Source organism: Aethalodelphis obliquidens, unplaced genomic scaffold (assembly GCF_003676395.1).
Source record: "Aethalodelphis obliquidens isolate GAN/ISIS:26980383/991018 unplaced genomic scaffold, ASM367639v1 scaffold27, whole genome shotgun sequence".
Taxonomy (NCBI): Eukaryota; Metazoa; Chordata; class Mammalia; order Artiodactyla; family Delphinidae; genus Aethalodelphis; species Aethalodelphis obliquidens.
The window spans coordinates 11,882,113-11,900,290 of NW_020837971.1; the positions used below are offsets into that span (position 1 = coordinate 11,882,113).

General features: G+C 42.3%; 1 protein-coding gene across 2 annotated transcripts in view; it reads left to right on the forward strand.

The window, feature by feature from the left end:
* POU6F2 (POU class 6 homeobox 2) overlaps positions 1–18,178 on the forward strand; it is a 363,025-nt gene that overhangs the window by 297,939 nt on the left and 46,908 nt on the right. For both annotated transcript variants that reach the window (XM_027123965.1, XM_027123966.1), the window contains exon 5: positions 12,356–12,502. In XM_027123965.1, the coding sequence (XP_026979766.1) occupies positions 12,356–12,502 (147 nt within the window). The remainder of the gene's footprint in view (positions 1–12,355; positions 12,503–18,178) is intronic.

Here is an 18,178-nt window from a genome sequence, read left to right on the forward strand (position 1 = left end):
ATAAACTAATACAACCCTTATAATTAATTTATAAAATTAAAGTTTTTTGTTTGTTTTGTTTTGTTTTTAATTGGGGTATAGTTGCTTCACAATGTTGTGCCAGTTTCTGCTGACAGTGAAGTGAATCAGCCATATGTATACACACATCCCCAGTTTACAAAATCACAGCTCAATCTCCACACGTGTACCCAGCCATGGATATGACGGTTGGATACACAGATAGAATTTATCACTTATAATCCATCTTTGTAATTTTTTGTAACAGAGAACAGCCTGCATTTTAAAAGATGATGGCTTTGTTTTTATTATTCAAAAATTCAATTGTTGGTTTTTGGTTTGGTTTTTTCTTTGGTCAGTCATCAGTTGTTTAGATTTCCCTTTATATAAAATAAACGAAAATATTTTGTGATTTAATGGCTATCAATCAGTGTTGCTTCCCGAGCTACAAAGCTGTTAAGGCTATCTCCATTATATTGCAAAAGATGGGAATAGTTAGGTGCTTTCAAAGCAACAGCTTGCAAGGAATCTCTCAGGAGATGCTCTATTCCATATGAGCACACGCATGCCATTCATACATGTGCTTCCTAATTTCTATTTTCCTACCTTCCTTCTCTGCCTTCAGAACCCATCTCAGAATTTTCCCAGCCCCATCTGCTGCCCCAACTCTGGCCATTCCAAGCACACCAGGCATACTGATGTTCCCATAATTTTGTACTTGTTCTTTCTTTGGCTCCAACTGCCCCTCTTCTCCTGTCTGCTTAGTTGATCTGCCTCCTAGCAATTATTTTGTGAAGCTTCCCTCACATGCCTCTCTTCCCCTAGTGAGCTAGCCAGTTCCCCAGTGTTCCCCCAGGTCACCGATCACACTGCTACCCCAACGCTTGTGGCTCGTTTTATATTTTACTGAGACATAATTTACATACCACATTATATTAGTATCAAGTGTACAACAAAATGATTTGACGTTTGTATGTATTGGGAAATGATCACCACAGTAAGTCCAGTTAACATCCATCCCCACACATAGTTAGAAATCTTTTTTCTCATGATGAGAACTTTTAAGATCTACTCTTTTATCAACTTGCGAATACCCAATACAGTATTATTAACTGTAGTCCCCATGCTGTACGTTACTTCTCCATGACATATATTTCATTACTGGGCACTTGTACCTCTTGACCCCCTTCATCCATTTAGCCTACCCCAACCTCTGGCGACCACCAGTCTGTTCTCTGTATCTGTGAGCTTGGGCCGTTGGTGTTGCTGCTGTTAACATATAAGTGGCGTCACACAGTATTTGTCTTCCTCTGTCTGACTCATGTCACTTAGCATAATGCCCTGCGGTCCATCCATGTTGTGCAAATGGCAAGATTTTATTCCTTTTTATGGCTGAATGGTATTCCATTCTGTATATAATGATATATAATGTATATTTATATGTACACCACATTTTCTTTATGCATCCATTAATGGTTGCTTAGGTTGCTTCCTTGTCTTGCCTATTGTAAATAATGCTGCAGTGAATGGGGGCGCAGATATATTTGCAAGTTAGCGTTTTTGTTTCCTTCAAATAAATATACAGAAGTGGAATTGCTGGATCATAGGGTAGCTCTATTTTTAATTTTTTGAGGACCTACCATACTGTTTCCCATAATAGCTGCACCAATTTCCATTCCCCCCAACAGTGCATGATCCCTTTTCTTTACATCCTCACCAACACCTCTTATTTCTTGTGTGTTTGATGATAGTCATTCTGACAGGTGTGAGGTAATCTCCGATTGTGATTTGGATTTGCACCATTGGCTCTTAATTTATTTATCTACAGACGTGTCTTCCCACACCCTGGAAGCTCTTTGGGGGAGAGACATATAGTCAATGGTCAATGTTTGTTGAATCAATGGATAACAAACTAGTCTGTATTCCAAGTGCAAAGTTACCCCAAGCCACACCCTTTCTCCCACTGAAAGACGGCCCCTGGTCTTTGCCTCCTGATCTTCTCTGCCTCCAGGCTGACCCACCCCCCACCCTAGTCCAGCTCAGTCACCAGAGTGACCATTCTAAACCTCAGATCTGATCATGTCCCTCCACCCTCCCGCACAGAATGAAGGTGACACACCAAGTGCTCCCTCCATAATCTCACACCTCACCCCATCATCTGCCACTCCCCTCCCTCACTTCATGGTCCCAAAATATCCAAGTACCAATGCAGTGGCTTCACACCCATGAAATGCTTTCTCTGCCCTCCATTCTATTATTCCCTTCTTTCTCCCATTCCCAACTCTTCCCCAGTCAACTCCTAATCATCCTTCTTGATTCTAAGATCCTAAATGGTTTGCACGCCTGAGGTCTAGCGACGGCCCCTCATCTGGGCTCCGGGCACCCCTTTCTTACAGCACTGGCTACATGGGGTGGAAGTCAGCAATTCATCAATTAGGGAGCACATCAAGGCAAAAGACTCTTGCCTCGTTCACCTCTGTATCCCTGGGGCCTGGCTCAGCGCCTGCCCGACGTTTATGGGAAGTATCTGATGAACAGAATTGTCCTGAGGCTCCGCAGGGCAGACCATGCCGTGTCTTTCTTTGAGTGCCTCATCCTTTCTTGTCTTTCTTCGGCCCTCAATAGCACCTATTTTCCCTGCAGGGGCTCAACCAGTGTTGGGGAGTAATTTAAGTAAATTAGACGTGGGCGGGGCAAAAGTGTGCCCTGCTTTCCCGTAGCTAGAAACTGGAATAATACCAATTGCTGTACCAGGGAAGCAATTTATTCTTTAAAAAAATTAGCCTTTTTTCTTTCATCACAGGAGTGCTCCCAATCACTTATTTAAACTGGATGATAGAATGAAAGATACAGAAAGAGTAATTTTGAAATATCAACAAATTCACCTAACTAATGTGCCATGACAATAGGCAATTGGTGAGAGGAGCGCTATTGTATGTAAGTAGGAAAATAGCATGAAACTCAATAAAAAGATAGATTTTCAGGTTATTAAATGGAGGACTAGACAGAAAAGGAAATGAGATGTGTAAGCTGGTGGTAACACAGTATTGGCCTGCATATAACTTAGATAAAGTCTGATTTAGTGTTGGTGAGTTTCCATAATACTGACCTCTCTGCTTCCAAATCAAATGTATTGGGGTAAGTTAAACACTAGTTTTTCCCCCTCAGTGCTGGGCTTGACAATTTTATCAGTAAATTTAAAAATAAAAAAGAAATGCCCCCCATCGGAGAGCTTTCTATAGTTTGCAGCCAATCAGTGTGCTGGCCAGACTTATTTCCTTCCCCTCCCTCAAGGGGTCCCTGTTCCCTCGGTGCAGATCTCATCAATCATCCTGCAGAACCTGGACCCGGGCCCTCTGCAGAATCCACCTCTCTCTCCAGTGTCCTTCTAGACCACTCTCCAGGGCATCTACATGTGCTCATAGTCTCCCCTCTGTTCACCTGCGTTGATGTGCAGGGTTTGCAAAGCCATCTGAATAGAACCTCACTTCTGACACTGCCCCCAGTGACCTCCAGGAACCACAGACCATGTAAATGCCCAAGTGGTCGACACCTCCTGAAGTCCCACCGCAGTGAGGCTGCACGAAGGGAGAGCATGCCCCTCCTACACTGATGTCACACTCTGCCACCCAGCCTCAAAGGGACACAGGGATCCATCCTTATCTGGGGAAAACAGCCCTTTCTGCTCCTGCCCGTGCTGCTGTCTGCAAAAGCTTTGCTCTAGTCCATGGGGCTGGGCTGGGGATGCAAACCCCATAGTCCAACTCCATCTCCACCAACACAGCCCAAGGATAAAAAAATAAATAAAAGCCCTCATTCACTGCCTCCTTATGCTTCAGCTCCCAGGTAACATCAAACCTGGAGCTTAAGCCCTCCACACAGCCCCATCCCCACTTGATTCTCAGCCTGCAGTTTCCAGGGATGCTTTTGGTCCAAGAGGTCCAGGGAAGAGCCTTCATCCTTAGATGCTGCCGTTGTTTTTATATCCTGGGATATTCCCAGAATTCCTTGGGGGAGTCTGCCTGGGCAGCTGAGAGGAATGCTGTAAGTGCAGGCGGTGACTCACACTAGGAACTGACCCATCAGGGATTATTCACGAACCCTCAGGACTGAGTCACCCATATTCAAGGCTCTGGTCAGTCAGTCCAGTGGGTGTGAGAGACTCTAAAGTGTGGTGCTGTGTTTTTAAAAAGATGAGGTTAGACAAATTTCCTCCAAAATTTTCACTCTTTTCTGTAAATTGAAGGGTCCAACTCCCACCAAGATCCCAGTCAGGCCTAGATATCTTTGACTCACTCCTTCATATGTTCATTCAATCCATGTTGACTGAGGGCCTGCTGGGTGCCTGGTGTTGTTGAAGAGCTGAAGATACAGCAGTGAACCAAAATCTGTATTCTAGAGAGAGGGATGAAGAGAATATACAAATGACTAATGTAATATTAGACTCTACAAGTGCTGTGAAATACATGAGAAAACTAGATGGAGAGTGAAAGGGAATTTTTTTTAAACTTTGTATTACGGAAAATTGCAAGCACATGTAAAAGTAGAAAAAATAGCATAATGAGGGGCTTCCCTGGTGGCGCAGTGGTTGAGAGTCTGCCTGCCGATGCAGGGGACACGGGTTCGTGCCCCAGTCCGGGAAGATCCCATATGCTGCGGAGCGGCTGGGCCCGTGAGCCATGGCCGCTGAGCCTGTGCATCCGGAGCCTGTGCTCCGCAACGGGAGAGGCCACAACAGTGAGAGGCCCGCGTACCGCAAAAAAATAAATAAATAAAAATAAAAAATAGCATAATGAACCATATATATCCACCACCTAGGTTCTACAGTGATCAACACCAGACGCTCTTCTATATCCCCACCCTTCTCTCCACTGCGTAGATTATTTCAGAATGAATCCCTGACATTGTATCATTTCCTTGTACATGTTTTGGCATGAATCTTTAAAAGAAAGGGAGTGCTTTTTAGATAAAGTAGTCAAGAAACGTGTCTCTATGGAGGTGACCTGGGAGAAGAGAGATGTGAATGAGAAAGGGTTGCAGATGTAGAAACAGCAAGTGCAAACACCCCAGGGTAGTTGAGGATCTGCAAAAAGTCCCATTGTGACTCCCCTCAAGGGAGTGAGGGGCAGAGGGGATGCAAACCTAAACAATAGTGTGGCCAGAAGTTCCTGGAAGGAATAAAAATTATTATAGCAAAATTTGCATAGTGCTTACCATATGCCAGGAACTCTTCTAGTATTTTGCATATATTAACTCATGTATTTTTCACAGCATCCCCATTACATCATTACTCCTATTATTATCTCCAGTTTACGAACATTGAAAAAACTGAGACACAGAAAGTGTTTTAGTCCTTTCAGGCTGCTATAACAAAACACCACAGACTGCGTGGCTTAATAAACCAAAAATTTATTTCTCACAGTTCTGGAAGCTGGGAAGTCCAAGAGGAAGGCACCAGCATGGTTGAGTTCTGTTGAGAGCCCTCTCCTGATTCACAGTGCTTTCTCACTGTGTCCTCATGTGGTGAAAGGGGCTAAAGATCTCTATGGGGTCTCTTTTCATAAGGGCACTAATCCCATCCGTGAGGGCTCCACCCCTGTGACTTAAGCACCTCCCAGAGGCCCCATCTCCTAATACCATCATCTTTGGGGGTTAAGGTTTCAACATATGAATTGGAGGGAGCAGGTGCACAAACATTCAGACCTTAGCAGAAAGGTACAGCAAGTTACTGGCAGCTTCATGATTGGAACCCAGGCAATCTAGTTCCAGAATGCAAGCTCTTAATTCTTATACTGTGCTGCTCCCCTTTCCCTTTTCAGATAGAATGGTTCATTCATTGCCAGTCACATTTCTGTGCAACTCTGAGCGAGCACAAGGTAGACAGAGACAGAATCAGAGATGCCCTTCCAGGTCTCTTTGAACCCACCACCTCTTCTCTCACTGACCCCACACCAGACTGCCACCCCCTCCAGGTCTGGATACTGCTCCCTGGACAGCTCATCTTTTCCTACCTCCCATCTCTTCCTACCAGATCTCTTTCCCTCTTTGACTATAAGTCCCCAGAGGGTAGGGAACATGTCACTCTGTCATTCACACCATCTTTCTCACACTGTGCCCAAAACATAGTGGGTCCTAAATAAAGGTTTGCAGGGTTAAGACTTTAATGAGTGAAAGGGAGTGACATTTGCCTTGTAGCCATAATTGTTCAAGTTCCACCCAGATCCCTTGGAATTCTTCTTTTCTGTAAGTTGCCCCCATCTTGGGGGGCTTTCAAAAACCAGCACGAGCAGCTCTTCTTCCAAACACTCCACTTTGTCCCAAGAGCAAAGAGCCAACAGTACCCAGGGATTTGAGTCCCAAGCCTCTCCTCCACCCCACAGATGTGAACTGGGACTGTCAGGTGTTGAGTGTGGACACCCAGCCTCCTTGCCTCGGGAGTGGGAACTCACACTCCAGAGCCCCTGCTAGATTGGAATTCCTCCCTTCCCCCTCCATCCTGTTTCTGGGAAACTCAACCTCAGACTTTAGGTCATTTACAAAATTCCTCTGTTAGCCAGTGTAGCTGGGTGTTGATAGAAAGTTACTGGAGCATTAATAGAAAATTACTATACTACAGTTGGCCAGAAAATTAAAATAAATTAAATATAATTCATTTTGAGACTAGACTGAAATCCATGTGACTTTACGTTGATGACTCGAAGGTATTTTAGGACGTTGCAGTATCTGAGAGTCATCACGGCACATCTCATGCACTCCAGGCTGAGACGTCTCAGCCATGGAAATGGAGACTTTTGGTTGGTAGAGAGTTGGACGGGCAGCATGTAGCACATTGCCATCTCTTCAGGGAAGTGGGCAGAGAGCAAGCAGCAAAGCTTGACTCAATATTAAAACTCACAAAACTGAGACTTCTCCAGAGGTCCAGCGGTTAAGACTCCACGATCCCACTGCAGGGGGCACAGGTTTGATCCCTGGTCAAGGAACTAAGATCCCGCATGCCACGTAGTGAGGCCAAAAATAAACATTAAAATTAAAAAATAAAATAAAACTCACAAAACTGATTGCTGTGATGAGGGTTTCATAACACATAATAATCATGAGATCAAAGGGAAAAACCTGGTAGGATAGAACACACATCGGGTGGGTCATTGAGATGAATATGGCCGCCCTTCCAGAATTTGTCTACCGGTATTTCCTTGACCTTTAAGAGAAGCCTTGAGGGTAAGAAGTGGAAATACTGATTTGGTTAAAAGAGTCCCAAGGAACCAAGAAACACGTTTTGCAGTATGAGAAAAGTCAAGGACCTAGTGTATGGAAATGAAGAGCCACATTTGCCCTCCTGTTTCTAGGCAGCCACTGCAAGTCATTTCAGACCTTAAATGGGGAATGAATTGTGATGAATGTGTTCATGAACATCCTCATTTAAAAACAAATGATACCACAGTTTCAGAGTTTTAAATTGAAAAGTTAGTAGCAAAAAGAGCTGCTCCAAAATCCATATTCTATAAAACTCACATAGCTCATGAGGAGAATGATAAAACTATAGATCATGAGCAATTATGCTCCAAAGAAAGGTTTGAGCCGGCTGCATTCATAAGGTCCTCCTGGTACAAAGACATAGACATAGAATATAACACTACAGCCACAGTGCTGCGTTATGCTGCCGTAGTTTTGTAAATAAGATTTATACTAATAGAATAATGTAATCAGCAAATTTTCATGAACAATATTGTGACTACTAAGGCTCAGATTCAAGAAACCTGAATTCTTTAGCAGGCTGTAGAATGTGAGTCTTTCAGAGAAAGAGAAGACGGGGCTAGATTTGGATACCCCGCCACATTATCTCTGGTGACGTTTATGTGACGTCACACAGATGACACCATCTAAGAGTCCTCCTTGAAGAAACTGTATCAGAGTTTTTCTTTCCATCACCATTTAGTGTCCACAGATAATAAGGATGTGCATAGAGCCCTATGGATTTGGGAATATGGATTTATTCTCATTATGAGATGACTACCCAATATCCCTATCAATACGTGAATGGAGAAATCAACCATTGCAAATCCCAAGGGAAATGTTTTTTATGAATCTACTTCCTGCATGCCTTCACTATCAAATTAACAACTGTGGGATAGCCTCATTCACCATAGTTTGACATGAGGCAGGAATTAAACTGCAAAATGGGTGTCCTTCTGGAACCCTAACAAATGTTGTAAACTAAGCGTGAGATAAAACAGACCAGAAAAAAAAAAAGATCTTCTCTTGCTGTTCTGCCACCTACCTACCCTGGCCTCAGAATCAAAACACTGCTTTCTCTATACATTTCTCTATACGTGATCAAATATGAGAGGCCAGCAGGTGATGTCATGCTTTAACTACTTCTTTCAGATGTCCTCCAGTCTGAAATATCTTTAAACCCCATATTTATCTTTTCAATTATACAACTCATCTCATCTAACAATCACATTACTTAGCTAATCGCTTTCTTCAAGCTACTGTTTTAAAATAAGCAAAATAAAATTAGAAAGTACAATTTAAAGTATAAAAATGGAGACTACAGTTACTGTGTTCACATTACTTCCAGAGTAAAAAGATATTTGTGGAGGTGAGTTCTAATTCTGATAACTTAGTTCAGAATCCTGCTGCACACTATGAACTCCGAGGATAATAGCTGTAGCACTGTTTTAGAACACGATATGTGCCAAGTATCATTCCAAAACTTTTTCGCATATGTTATCTCATCTAATTCTCATCATAACTCTGTGAACAGGGGTGCCCTGTTTACACCCATTTAACCTATGAGAGTAGGAAGCATGGTTTACTTAAAGTCACAAGCCAAGGCAGTCTGGTTTCAGAGCGGATGCCCTCAACTGCATGAATGGATAGACCAGGCTCTGTGAGGCTTGAAGCCTTTGCTTACCGGTACAAAACTATTTTTGTTTTATTATCCTGTTATTTTTATTCTCAAAAATTCAGGGGGCTGTCTTAAGGAATTAGTGTTTCTATTAGTAGGTTTTTAGACTATCTGAGACTTATAGAACTATAGCTTGATGTATTCAGGGCCCAGAATCCATTTGGATGTGACATGAGGACTCTCTATGCAAATCCTGCTTTGAGAGCTACCACATTTATAAACAAGCGTGCACCAGAATGCAGCATGTCTTTCGAACTGGTCTATTGCAAACACAAGTATGTAGCACAGTCAGACCTCATTTGGGCCATCCTTTGCTGGTTAGGTACATTGGCAATGAAAGATCTGAAGGCATACGCTTGGCAGTGCCTTCAAAATATCCAGTTGGTCCTAGAACGTTAACATGCTCATTATACGCATTTATTGTGCCTGGGCTCCCCACTGTCCAAATCTCCCCCGAGTCTCCAATCAAGAAGGAGTATTGAGAGGAACACTGCTAATAGGACATGACTGGGGACAATACAGAGTGACATGACCCAAGGTGATGAAGAGAACACTTATGGTTTCCTGACCGTTCCTGCCACGTATCTTAATGCATATTACATCCCTGCCTTGGCAGTTCCAGACAGAAAAGCCAAAAGATATTTAGGAAGCTGCATCCATCGACAACACCAACGGTCCATCTGAAATGCTGTCAGCTTACAGATTGACTTGTACCTGGTCTTTGTATATACCACTCACTCCCCTGCCTTCACTTCCAACTCTGCTTCCAGAGGCCAGCAAGGCATCTCCCCAGAGCCCTGCACCCTTCACAAAGACCTAGGGATGCAAGTAAGAGAGCCATCGAGTTGGCATTTGCTTCATTAAGAGAGAAAGGCTGCAAAAACAGGAACAGATTGGATTTCAATCTAGGACCGGGATATAGAGAAAGTAAACGTTAAAAAAATAAAATCTGTACATCCATGGTCGCTGAAGCAATCTTCCAAAACAGTAGAAGTATTCCCATTCCTGGCCCCATAACACAAAGGCCCAGAGGCTGATTTTAAGTAGGTGCTTTGTTTCATATTCAGAACAACAGTTTATCCTTTATATAATACCTGAATTTATTGTGACTACATGGGACTATTGCTGAACAACACACTAGTGTCCTAAATGTTGGGAATTCTCATCTACACTATTGTATTGTATCCAGAGAGTAATTCCAAAATTTCCTATGTGAATTTTTGATTGACCTAGATGTCAAGGAAATGTCTTCCAATTTTTAAAAATATTTTCTCTTCATTAAATAGGAAGCATTGTCTCATCTTCTTTAGAAAGCATTCTGTAGGTGCTGATTTAAATGTTTCACTCAAAATTCGTGGACAAAATTGCATATTCAACATTAGAACCAAATTGCACATAATTTAATCTTTCTTTGAGATTAAGAAGCTTAGTTTGAGAGCTCCCTGAAATTCAGGAATTTCATTGTGATTTCAGCTCGTATTGCATGAAAAGAAATGTAAACATAGCAACCGGCACGTGACCTGAGAATTGTGTACCACTGGGCAGTGTCCATCCTGGCCATTTGGGGAAGGTATTCCTCAAGTGGTCTTCTCACTTTGGAAGTGAAAAAAAAAAAGAACACACTATAAACTCTTCCACTTTAGGGAGTCAAGCCAAAAACAAGGAGAGTTTCCATTCAACATATACCATTACTTGCCTCCTATACACTGTACAAATATCCTCAGAAAACCAAGATCAAGGCCAACCTGAATTTTAAATCCCATGGTGGTAATCTGGGATAAGACAGGGTTTCTCTTTAGGCTAATGAACGAGAATTTTTTTTTCTCCTTAAAAAGAAAATCATTATCTTTTAGGAGAGAGATAAAGGCAAAAGACACATAATGTAATGAGCTGAAAGTGGATTTTCATTGCTAAAAAAATGTGCTGGGTCAATGGAATGACTGTAGAACTAGTGCTGTGAAATTTTGTTATAAAAGAATAAAGAAACCAATAAGATAAGGATATCACATTAATGGGGGGGAGAATTATTAAATTCTTGACAATTAGTATTTCCATCCTCATCAGATGACATAAACTCTAGGCAAATTTCCAAAGGAATTAAGTAATAAAATATGTTTTGAGAGGAAGAGGGGGGAAAAAAGGAAAAGAAAGAAAAAGACAAGAAACTGAGACAGTAAAGAGAAAGTAAAGAGGAAAGTTAAAAAAAAAAAAAGAGGCATCTTTAAAAGAGCTTCTAGGACTTGAATTAAGTATGGCATTAAATTTTTTCTACCAAGTCTTAGTCTTGGCAGGTTTCTGCTAAATGCAGGAATTTCATGGATGTGGGAACTGGTGATGGAAAATGCATTATTATACACAACAATTGCTGTACTTGAGAGGAACTATATGGGAAAAAATAACACCCTGGAATAAATACAAATGAAATTCATGTATCAAAACCATTACTGTGAAAATAGTTTAAATGTTTCTTGCATTTATATCTAGTCATTAACCTAAATGCAGATTTTAGTTCAAGCTACACTTCTGCCTCATGGTCAGAAGGCCTGAAAACCTGTGACGTGGAAAATTGGCAGGATAAAGAATATTGAATTGGCCTCCACAGAAAAACAAAATTTGGCAGCCATAACCTCCTCCTTGGGTGGCTCTCTCCACCCCCCATTCCCCCCACCCCGCCCCGCCACTATTCCCCTGTCAAATTCCTCCCTAGCTCACTCTTGTCCCAGCAAAGAGGCCAAGGGAAGGCCGTATATGAGCTAAAACAGCAAGCTGATGTCAACCTGACCATTCACCAGGGGACCTTTGTCCTTGACCTTGAATTCCATGGTTCAAGTGAGCCCCCCCAAAAGTCCCAACCCTAGACTTAGCCTCTGAGAGCACAGAGGCTGGAGATTTCTATTTCTCCTGACTTTGATTTCCTTAATCCTTGGAGAAGGACGTGGGGTGAGGCGTCTGCCTTACCAGATATGAAACTGCAATTCACAAATGAAAATGATAAACTCATTTGCATAAATCCCTAAAATCTCTTCCTCTCCTCCACCCCTACTCCCATCCTGTTTTAATCCCACATTCAGTCTGGTTGCCTCAAGCAAAGAAGACCTTTTCTCCAAGTTTTATTTAGTCTAGCAAACAAAACCCAGGGACTTCTCCAAAATTATTTCTCCACCTGGGAAGATCCTAAGGTCCCACCTCGCCCCTGGGGCCCACCTCCCTCCCTCCTGGGGCGACTCCCAAACCCAGGCTCCATTAAGCAGCCCAGTGTTGATGGAGAATATTTCCCTTCCAACCTCATTTCCAACCTTTCCCAAACCCTACAGCTTCAGAGGGAATGTTCCCCAGGCCCTTTGCATGAGCCATTTGGAGCGATAACTTCCCCCCCACAAGTGAATGTTGTTTCCGTGTGCTGTGCGTGTCTTGGTGGTTTCACCCTGATCTTTTCTCTCTTTGCAGCTGGTTAATAATCCACTAGCAAGTCAGGCTGCAGCGGCTGCAGCAGCAGCAGCCATGGGCTCCATAGCAAGTTCACAGGCCTTTGGCAATGCCCTCTCCAGTCTGCAGGGGGTCACGGGTCAACTAGTTACTAATGCACAAGGACAGGTGAGTGGGAGATGGGAACAAGAGTGAATTTTTATGGCAGATTGAACTTGGAAAAGAAATGAATTTCTTTTGCATGACAGTGATACGTAACCGCAGCTGTACAAGGCAAATAAATAATGTTGACCAGCAACGTCAAGAAGAGAAGGGTTGGGAGGTGTTTCTCTAATTTAGAGGCAAGATTTTTTTCCTTCCCCTGGAATGTCTACTAAGTTTTATTTTGGTTTTATTTCTATACGATGACTCATGTTATGACCTTAATTGAAGAAATTACTTTTCAGGATTGGGAGACTCTTTCTAAGAAAAATCAGTTACATTTTACAAGTAAGATTTCCATTTTGCTTTTTTTTATTTTTTCATTTTTTGGAAATTTGGGTATTGGAGGAGACTGGTAAGTTTCCTTCCCTAATTGCTCTAAGATTTTTAAATTAACCTTAAGAAAGCTATTTCTGGATGTATGCGGAGGTGATGGGAAACAATTCAGGATGTCCTGTAAAGGTAAAAAAGAAAAGGCGCGAGTTAGAGTTATCCCAAAACCGCCAGTCGCCGACGTGCCCAGCCACTTGCTGATTCTCACTAGCCCTCAGCGGTCTCTCGTGTGCTTGTAGATTTACTTCAGCCTGCTAGGGCCATTGAACCTTGCTCATGTCACCATCAGGCACGTCTGTTCCCTCACACTGCTCTTGTGCCCGCATCGCGACCACCAAGATGCTGATGGGGCTTCTTGATGAAGGTGGTCCCTCTTCAAGACCCCAGTAAACCTGAAAGCTGCGTGCAGAGCCAAAGAGGTTGAAGCTGATGGTGTCAGGGGTGCCCTCCATTCAAAGGCCTGACACAGAGCCCAGCCTCGCTGGGTAGGGCACCTGGTTCTCAAATGTTGCTGTTTCTGATGATGAAACACAAGAGAGAAGGAGCTTGCAACCTTGCCGAGATTTCTCCTCCCAGGTTACTTACCCAGCAGTGAGGTTACTCCTCTATGCTTGGCCTGCTCTGGGGGAACAGGAATTGAGGTATCTTGAACCTTGCTTTATTTTACATAAAGAGTAAATAGAGATGCATTATAAGCTAAACCGGCTCCATCCACATCCCAGGGGGGAAAAAAAAGTGGATCTTGTTGTATTTCCTGGGCGGGTGCAGGATTGTCCCATCAGAACCCCTGAGGCCTGAACGATGGAGCTTGTCAAAGAGCGGACCCAGGTAATGAATCATCTTATCACAGGTGCACACCACACATATTAAAGGAGGGATGTATGAATACCGTGCCCTCCACGGTCACCTTTCAATGTCGACTTTAACCCTTGTTCCAATCCCTTTTCATCAAAGGATCATTTTATGCAGCCGGCTCTAAATGGAGGCTCTCAAAAGCCTATTAAGATTTCTGGAGGGATGGGGTATTGATGTGGAGGAAATGTTGGTTCTAATATCTATAAGCCATACTCAGATCAGGTCTGTCCTGGTAGCTGTTTCCTGGAGTTGTGCCCCAAATAGAACACGCTGTTTCCTTCCTGCCAGGCGCCGACCCTTGAAATGTACATTTTAAGAGTTCAGGATAGACAGCATAACATTGATGTGTATTTCCCTCTGGTTTTTCTTGTTTCCATGTCCAAGTAAAATATACTACTGTGCCCCACCTCTTGAGTATTTGTGATGAAGAAAATCCTTTATTGTTTAGAAGGAATTATTAGTTTATTCTTCTGATGATTTAATGGCTGATCATTTTTGCCGGTTACAAATCCACCTCCTTCTCAGGGGCTAGAGTTACAACCTCTGCTTTGTGTGGCCTTGGCCAGCCCCCATCCCAGGGGCTCCCAGCCCACAAGTACCCCTAAGGAAATGGGCTTCAAAGTTGAAGCTTGATTGGCACTCTGCATACATTAAGAGTTGATTTTAACCTTAATTTTTCTATTTTTGAAAATGTGTTACAATAGTTGATTTGATATGGTACACAAACCTCCTAAAGTAAAACAAACTTAACAGAGAAATCAATCATGGCCACTTATAAAGTCTTGTCTGAGAGTTTTAGACACATCCCAATGGCATTGTGTCCCCTTCCTAGTGCAAGAAGAGACCAAGATGCTCCCATTTCCAAAGTAGAGGAATTGGCCACATTGATGCAGCACTATAGGTTTTTTTAAATCTTTGTAATATAAACACCATCATCTTCCCAGAAGAAGGTGCATGCCCTGCACCTCTTGGCACAAAGATACCTATCTGAGCCTTACAAAGTAGTCAAATTATATCCCCCAAAAGGCAAATATTATTTGGGCTGTGTGTGTGTGTGTGTGTGTGTGTGTGTGTGTGTGTGTCTGTGTGTGTGTGTGTATATACTCCTTTGGCTTGTGTTAATGTGGTACAAAAGGTAAGAATACATTGGAATCAGGTTAATGCAATCGCCATGTTCAAAATACCATGTAAACTAAGATTACTACATGCAGCCCATTTTCAATTCCTTAGAAATCTCTATGGAGCTTTCCCAGAAAGGATACAAAGAGAAAACTCTAAATATATTTAGAGATTCTTTCATTTGAGTTCTTGACATCAACTATTTTTTTTTTAATTTGCAAGTTCACCTGGGAGTAGTAACATTAAAATCTAAACCTAAGTTAGAAAAGCATGTTTCACTCCACTGATAATTTGCTACGGTAGGTCTGATGATTGCAAGCAGGGGCATTGTGTTATCAGTAAGGCCCTGATCCTTGCTTCCCCCTGCTAAGATTCTCTTTGCTCCCTGGAAACCTAAGTGGGATTACTCAGTAGTTAAGAGCCCTGGCCGATTTCAGACCTGCCTGGGAGTGGGTTTAGGCTCCACCTCTTTTTGGTCTTACGACATTAGGGCAATGACTTAACCTTCCTAAACCAGAGCCTCATCTTCAAAACTCTAACTCAACCCCTATGAGGCAGACTGAGCTAGTGGGCCGCGCTCGGAGGGCAGGTGGTCCTCGGTCTGCCTTCTTGGCTGGGCAGATGCCCGCACAGGGAGACGTGCCCAGATCTTCCTTCAAGCTCTAGGGCCTTAGACTCTCAAGAAATCCTACCACCTGGGACTGTAGTTTTGCTTCCTTGTCTTGGAATCTGACTATGTTTCCATTTACTGGATCTCAGTAAATTTCGATATAGTTAAGGAATTTTTATGTTCCTTTTTTCCAACTAGTAGTTATGAGCAAATATGGAGGAACAACTTCAGACATTTTATACCCTTCTAACCCTGCCATTCATTTGCAATTAATTCAGAAGTCAGACACTGGTCCGAAGAGTGAATAATTCTAACAAAATAATACATTCCGAAGTCACAAAGCACATATCTTACCCAGGGATGTTAAAGTATTTTAAAATTATATCACACGCAGCTTCACTCTGATGTGGGAAGGTACCAAGTGTTCTAATGGTAATTAGTGATAATGAAATTGATAATGGCTATCGCAGTGCTGAGAAGAACATTTTGGTTCTCTTTGCTCACTGAATCAGGAACTCACGCAGGTGTGGAAGCTAGGCAATGGCATGAGCGCTAGCTATAGACTCATTTGAATCCAAAGTCAGACAATAACTAGTTCTGTGACCTTAGGCAAATTACCTGAGCTCTCTGAGCCTTGGTTTCATTATAAAATAAAAATAATCAAAACTAAGCCCCTAGATTATGAAGATTATATGAGATGTGTGGGGAAAAAAACCTACCATAGCGCCTGAGTACAAAGACTCAATAAATGATTATCCTAATTAGCATCATTGTCGTCATCATGGTTTAGAGTCTGTCTAGTATTTTCTGGAAACCTTTCTTTGGTTTGGATATACAGCAGAGGCAGTACAGTCTACAGGCAAAGAGAATGAGCTCTGGAACCAGACTGCCATTCACCAGTTGTGAGACCTTGGGCAATTGACTTATGTTCTCTGTGCCCCAGTTTCTGCATCCGAACAATGGGGATTGTTATGGCGCCAGCTTCTAGGCTAAAGGGCTTAGAACAGGGTCAGGCACATAGTCATCATTCAATAATACCATCACTCAATAAATGGTACCTGTTATTATTAATTAAGAAGCTGTGTGTTTTCGGTTTGTAACTGTGCACACAAACCTGCTGTGTGTGAGGAGTTTGAGAACGTGAGAATCTTAATAGTAAGACATTAATTTCCATTAGGGAAATCTCATCCTTACCCTGAGTGGTTCAATAGGGGTGTGTGTGTGTGTGTGTGTGTGTGTTCCTAACACTTATTCAGTGGGTATGTTCAGGATTTGGCAAGTAGATTTACCATCGATTTGTTTAGCTATAGAATTGGCTTCCCTCGAGCCCCTGGCAATATCTCCTTGTTGGCGTTATTGCAGAAAAGTAAAAGAAATTTTATTTTAACCTGGGGCTAAAGAAAGCATTTTACATTTTAACTGAAGCTCAGAATGTTTCCTGATGAAATTAGTTCTCAACCACTGTGAAATTTTCGTAAGTGGCAGCAAGGCAAGCCCAAAACCCTTCCTTCAGTCTTTAAAGAGCCAGTCGAGTGAAAAAAAAGAATCAACTAAACAACATTACTCTTTTATATATAAAAAGAAGAAAAATAATTAAAAGGACTTACCCACTCAGGTTACCCAAGAATACACACAGCGTGATATGAATAAACGATGGCTGAGGACAACTGGTTTGGCCAGAAGGAAGGACGTGCTGTAGGATAGGGGCTGTTTCCTAAATGACCATAAGGCCACGATTAAAGTAAAACAATCTGCTGATCCTAGCAGTAGCCTAGGCTGGAGAGGTGGATGGAGACGTAGGACCACCACCAGTGCCAAGTGGAAGACCATTCCAATATCATAACTTTCCAAAGTGGTGAGAAATACATGTCTTAGAATGGAAGGAACTTGATGCTGACATTGGGATGTCCCTCAGAATTATAATCATAATGAGCTCAATAGCATCTCTAGAAGGCAATAGAGTAGCTAAGAATATAGGCTTTAAGGGACACAGGTCTGATGGGAACACATTTCTAGCCCAGTGGCCTTGGATAAGTTCTAGAACTTTCCTGGGCCTCCGTTTCCTCATCAGCAAAGTGGGAGTGATAAGACTTCTCACATACTTTTCGTGTGGGGTTAGACGTGATAATAGCAGAAAGAGTGCTTAGCACAGTGCCTGATAGCTCTTAAGCATTTAGTAAATTACATTAATTGATCCATAAATTAATGCCATAGCTATTTTTTTAGGATGAAGAAGCAATTGACCTTGAACTCTGGCTTGCTAAAGTCACTCAACACATAATTTTAAATAGAAAGATGAGAATCTTTTAGAGAGAATCACTACAAGATGAAGGGAGATAAAGTTATAATAAATGCAAATCTTAGCCAAAAGATTGAGATATAATGAACATATGTGTCCATTGAGACCCTCTGTGGCTTGATTAGGTCTGTCTGTGTAGGAGAACTAACAGAAGCCACAGCTGCCCACATTAGTAAAACTAATTTTAAACTTTATGCAAAGGAGATCAAGTGTGGAGCTTTGACAGTGGGACTAGAACCAACGCATTAGACATATGCAGCTAAAGCCAGTTGATTGGAAATTTAGGGAGTTTCACAGGTACTCTTGCATTTCATATTTTATAATGAAACACATTAAATGTATAGACAAAAGATAATTTTTTACATAAAAAATAACACAGGGCTTCCCTGGTGGCGCAGTGGTTGAGAGTCCGCCTGCCGATGCAGGG